Source organism: Montipora capricornis, chromosome 3, assembly GCF_036669925.1.
Source record: "Montipora capricornis isolate CH-2021 chromosome 3, ASM3666992v2, whole genome shotgun sequence".
Classification (NCBI taxonomy): domain Eukaryota; kingdom Metazoa; phylum Cnidaria; class Anthozoa; order Scleractinia; family Acroporidae; genus Montipora; species Montipora capricornis.
The window spans coordinates 41,778,704-41,783,703 of record NC_090885.1 but is presented as its reverse complement, the minus strand read 5'-3'; the positions used below and the strand labels follow the sequence as shown (position 1 = coordinate 41,783,703).

At 34.1% G+C, this 5,000-nt stretch overlaps 1 protein-coding gene across 1 annotated transcript in view; it reads right to left on the bottom strand.

Moving 5' to 3' along the window:
* LOC138043201 (phenylalanine-4-hydroxylase-like) overlaps positions 1–5,000 on the bottom strand; it is a 28,502-nt gene that overhangs the window by 10,391 nt on the left and 13,111 nt on the right. Inside the window, exon 4 of the mRNA XM_068889353.1 lies at positions 545–633. Coding sequence (XP_068745454.1) covers positions 545–633 — 89 coding nt within the window. The remainder of the gene's footprint in view (positions 1–544; positions 634–5,000) is intronic.

Here is a 5,000-nt window from a genome sequence, read left to right as displayed (position 1 = left end):
ACTGTACAACTAAACAATTGAATGAATTCAGTTAAATAAGTCATTCTACCTTAACATACCCTGTATGACTAAAGATATATTTAGACTACTTATTAGGGAAAAAAAGTTTTTTTTTTTCTTGCTGGCTGAGCTTGGCTTGCGAAAGAGGCAAGAAACAAAGTTCTCAAACCCTGAACGGGGTTCTGCAAGGAACAAGGCAAGGTATCGTGTCACACTTTGAGACATGAACAGTGATACGGAAAGAAACAACCACCCACCCAACTCCCTGCCAGTCCATATATCCGTTGATTTTCGACATACAAGATCAATAACTTTATTTATTATGTTTTCTTTTGCTGAACTAGTTTCTGAGATACACAATACATAAACTGTGTTGATATTCTAGTCTCCCACACTGAAAACTATTTTTAAAAAAGAATTCAGAGTGTGAGAACAAGGGTTTTACTAAATTGATCATAAGTCTACAAAAATAAGGAATAATAACGAATAATAAGAAAAAAAATGTTTAAGACTACAATATGTCAATTTACAATAAATAAACTACCGGGTGATCTGAGTCAAGCTCTGCTCCATAACTCAACACTCTGTTAGCAAATTTGTCCAAGTCTGCAATCTTGCGAGGAAACCATGGCACTGTGAGTTTAAAAGCAGAGATTTCACACTTGACTATATACAACTGAGTTTGCTTTTGTATTGTAACTGTGGTCTACTGCAGTGATCTAAACTGAAGGGATCGGTCATAAGCATCTCATTATGTTGAATTTTTGGCTTTTTTTCAGTTTTGCAAAAAATCGGCTGAAAATTTGCAAATGCCCTTAACAATTGAACTTAAGAACCTTGCCCCTTTGAGCAAAACCAAGAATGGTCAAAAATAATCAATGTAGGCTCCCCTTATGACCCGAGCTCTTCAAATACCGGGACTTTAAGAGGAAAATGATTACGTGTGTACATTAACATTTAAAATGCTGACGTTTAAATTAAGCCATATACAATATTCACGTCAGATCTGTATCACATTTACAAACTCTAGCCCCACCCCCCTCTCAAGTTTGTAAATGTGATACAGTCTTGCCGCTCATACTGTAGATATTTTATATATGTTTTGACATGAGTACAATTACCATTTTCAGTGTGATTACAATGTAGAGTATCATTTAAAACATGTTAAAAACATCATCAGCCTGTGTAAATTTGGATTAATAATAATAATAATAATTAACAATCATAGCGTATCCATGAGAATTATGGCTATTATAATATCAATTATTATTATATGTTAATTATAATAACAACTATTATTATTATTATGATTATTATAATTTTTTTTTTTGACTTGTGTTTTCTACTGGCTAACTCAGGATTCAAAATTATTATAGTTGCACATTAATTGCCCTGGTCCATTTACAGCTGCAATAATGTTTGGTCCTGTTTAGGTCACATTGACCACATCTGATCCCATTCTTAGAAACTAAGAAAAACATAACCATATGCATGCAGTTGAATAGTTAAAGATCATACAGGAGTGTCTGAAATTACTTAACAAGTCAATTATTCTTTAAGAAAGAGCTTACTTTGAATGCATGTGCCCAATGGATTATGCAAACCAGAAATTAATTTCATTTGTTTCTTATGTTTGCTAAGCTAAGAACTGCAGGATTGTATTAGTAATCACTTAAATGTATGATCTGAGATAAAGCCAAAGATCTTGTGGTCTCACTTTTAGCCATGTAGTAGATACGTACATACTTACAGAGTGTTTACATAGCTCAGCATCTTAAAAGTTTGTGTACAACCAAATTTATAATAGCTTGGCTTAAGTTTCAAATTGTGCAGCAACAAAAGAACAGAGTCAAGGTTCAAGGGAATAATTAGCATTATTGTTTTGTTCAAAACAAAGGAAAATGCAAATAATTATTATTCCCCCGAATCTCGACTCTTGTTCCTTATTTGTTGCTGCACAATTTGAAACTAGCCTATTTAAATGTTTATAGCAAATTAATGATGAAAATAACATTATATTAAATCGCTATCTTAGGTTCACATACAGTAAACATTATTTTATAATAGACCAGAGAAATGAATACACTCTGACAATTCATACTTTATACCAGTAATTAATCCTTTAACTTTGATATGTTGTTGGTTTACTTGTTCTAATTGTATTTATTTTTAATTGTTATCTCATCCAATGGAAAAATAATAGGCTTAGTTACTTACAACTTGAGACAAACATTTTTATTCTATGTGTATCTCATTCTCATTGGCTCATATAACGTTCAACATAAACCTGATAGTGCAAGATCTTATAGTAATTAGTAAAAATTAATTAGGAAAATGTAATCAATAGACATTTAGATTTGAAGATTTGTACAACTATACCTTAGATTTTTACTTACTGTTGATTAAAAAATTGCAAGGACAAGCAAACTGGTATGGATCAATAGATGGAACAAGTATTGACAATGGAAAAAATGCCAAGAAGACAATTAATCTTCAGCTCTGTCTTACTGTATAGTGCTGGGAAACCTTTAAAATAATAAAATCATTATTCCGGTGGTGGAGGCATTGATTTATGATTCACAAGTTCCACTCAGACTCTCTAGAAAAATAATTAGACAGTATACATAACATGCTGGAGGTTATATTAAACTTACAGGACTTGTCTTAGTCTTGTTACAGTTATTAGTGGTATTACCTTTAAACAATCCAGTGTATTATTTACTTCACATTTAGATCATGCATATACTGTAACCTTTGCATGTGTTTTTATATAATTTATATTAAAATCAAGACAGTGTTTTCCTCATGCCTTTCAGCTAGGGCACACAGTCAGTTTATAAACTGCATGTATACAATTTTTTAGATTTTTTTCCAACTGAAAAGACGTTATATTATAATAATATTATACATTAAAAAAATTAATGGTTATGATGCCATGTATTGAATGTATGCATGTGTTTTTTCCCCTTTGCCAAATAATAATGCAGTCACATATTTGGAGCAGTCAATGGCAGTGACATGTCTCAATTAAAATTAGGCAAACAAAAAATGCAGGCTGTAGCCCTATTGATCTCAGATCACAACAATGTTTTTATCTGTTTACTGCCCTCAACTTGGCCCCAGGGAAGAACTTTTTAGCTATTATACTGTACATTTACAGCTCAAATGTTGGCTGCAATTTGATCAAATTATCACCAAAATAACAAATAAAATAAATGTAAAAAAAAGGCCTTTCCCATTCATCACTTACCATCAGGAGAATCTGGTGTCAGTTGCAAAAATGAACAATCAAACCAAAAAAAATCAAAACATTGCAAATTAGTAAATTAAATTAAATATAAATCACCAAGCAATGATCAAGCTGATACCTCACTTAAGTGTGTCTTGAAGAAATGCACTAAACTTCTTCTTTATGAAGCTGTTTCTCTCACAATTTGCAAAAACCGTGACTGACTGTCAGTTTTACATGATTTCCTGAACAGGTGTTTTATTGTGCAAAACAGGCAGAATATAGAAAAAGCTACACAGTAGCTAGGTCATTAATTTAATTTATAAAGATTTAATTTATATAACAGCTATAACTTTTACACACTTATGTTCAATGAAGTGCAGTAATGTGCAGGTGCTGCTAATTGTGTAAAAAAAGTCAAGAAAAAAATGTTTACAAAAGTAAATTTGCTAGTTATTATGTGACTGCATTTACGCTTTATAACTACTGGTTTATACACAATTAAGCTGACAAAAAATATCTATTTCTTAAATCACTTTTTATTCACTGCACTGCTTGTGGTCAGGTACCCTTAAGGAAGCCTACATCTAGAAAAGCGTGTTATCATGAAAGTCGGCCACTTGGCAATCATGGACACCTCAGTGACAGCATGAGTGGTAACGTAGGTGAGACAACAGCACAACGTCTGATCATGCACATACAGTAAACACCTGCACTGTCTGCAGACATGTAACACTTAGTCTAGCAGTTGGGCCCGTTCTTTTGTCCTTTCAGGACTGATGCTTCTGGTACAGGTAATGCAGGGCTCCGTTTTTCCTCAGAGGCCTGTAAACCTGTACAGACAGCCAGGTGCCAGGCATTGTGGTCTGTAGCAAGAGTGTCCCAGTTGCTCAGAGGAATACCACAGGCTCTCAGAGCTGTCTTCAGGCAGTCTTTGTAATGCTTGAGTGGTCTTCCAATGTTCTTGCACCAGAGGTAAGCTCTGAGAAAAAGATCATCTTTGGTGGACATGTGTTGTCCATTTGAATCACTTTTCCAACTCTTGTGATGAGAGCCTCAATGCCAGGCATGTTTGCTCTGTGAAGTACTTCTGGGTTGGAAACCCTGTCTTCCCAGAAGATGCCCATTGTCTTTCACAGGCATCCAGCTGAGGTGTAACTGGTCCAGTGTTTTCCGTTGTTTCTTCTACAGCAACTGTATCCATGTTTCACAAGGGTAGAGCAAGTTTGTTACATGGTATAATGACTGCTTTGTAAGGTTGGTGGTCAGTTTAATGCGTGCCTTATGTCCAAAGCCTACTAAAAGCGGTTCCTGCCTTTGAAAGCCTGTTTCATTGTCACTTCTTTGTGATGATTTTGTGAAGGACAAAAAAATGAAAAACTTCAATACAGTGACTCAGGTCCAGTTACTGCATACCTAAGGCCCAATTGAACTCAAGTTGTACTGTTGTTCTTGAAGTAAATCGTATAAATCTCCTGCGCGTTATAGTTGTGAATGAAGACAAGTTATAACAAACTAAAAAAAATTGTTGACAGAAAAGTTTGAAAGTAGCTACGAGTGGATCATGCTATATAACAACATGTAGGCTTGTTGAAGAGCAATCTTCTCTGGTGATCTGACAAGTTATGCAAGCCTGAATAGCTAGGATTTAAGGCAAGATCAGGCTAAGTAAACTCAAAATAAACATTTCTGTTGACATCAGATATTCTTTACCAAGTAGAACTTTAAACCTTGTTTCCATAATTGCTGAATTATTTCAATTCTTTTCAAG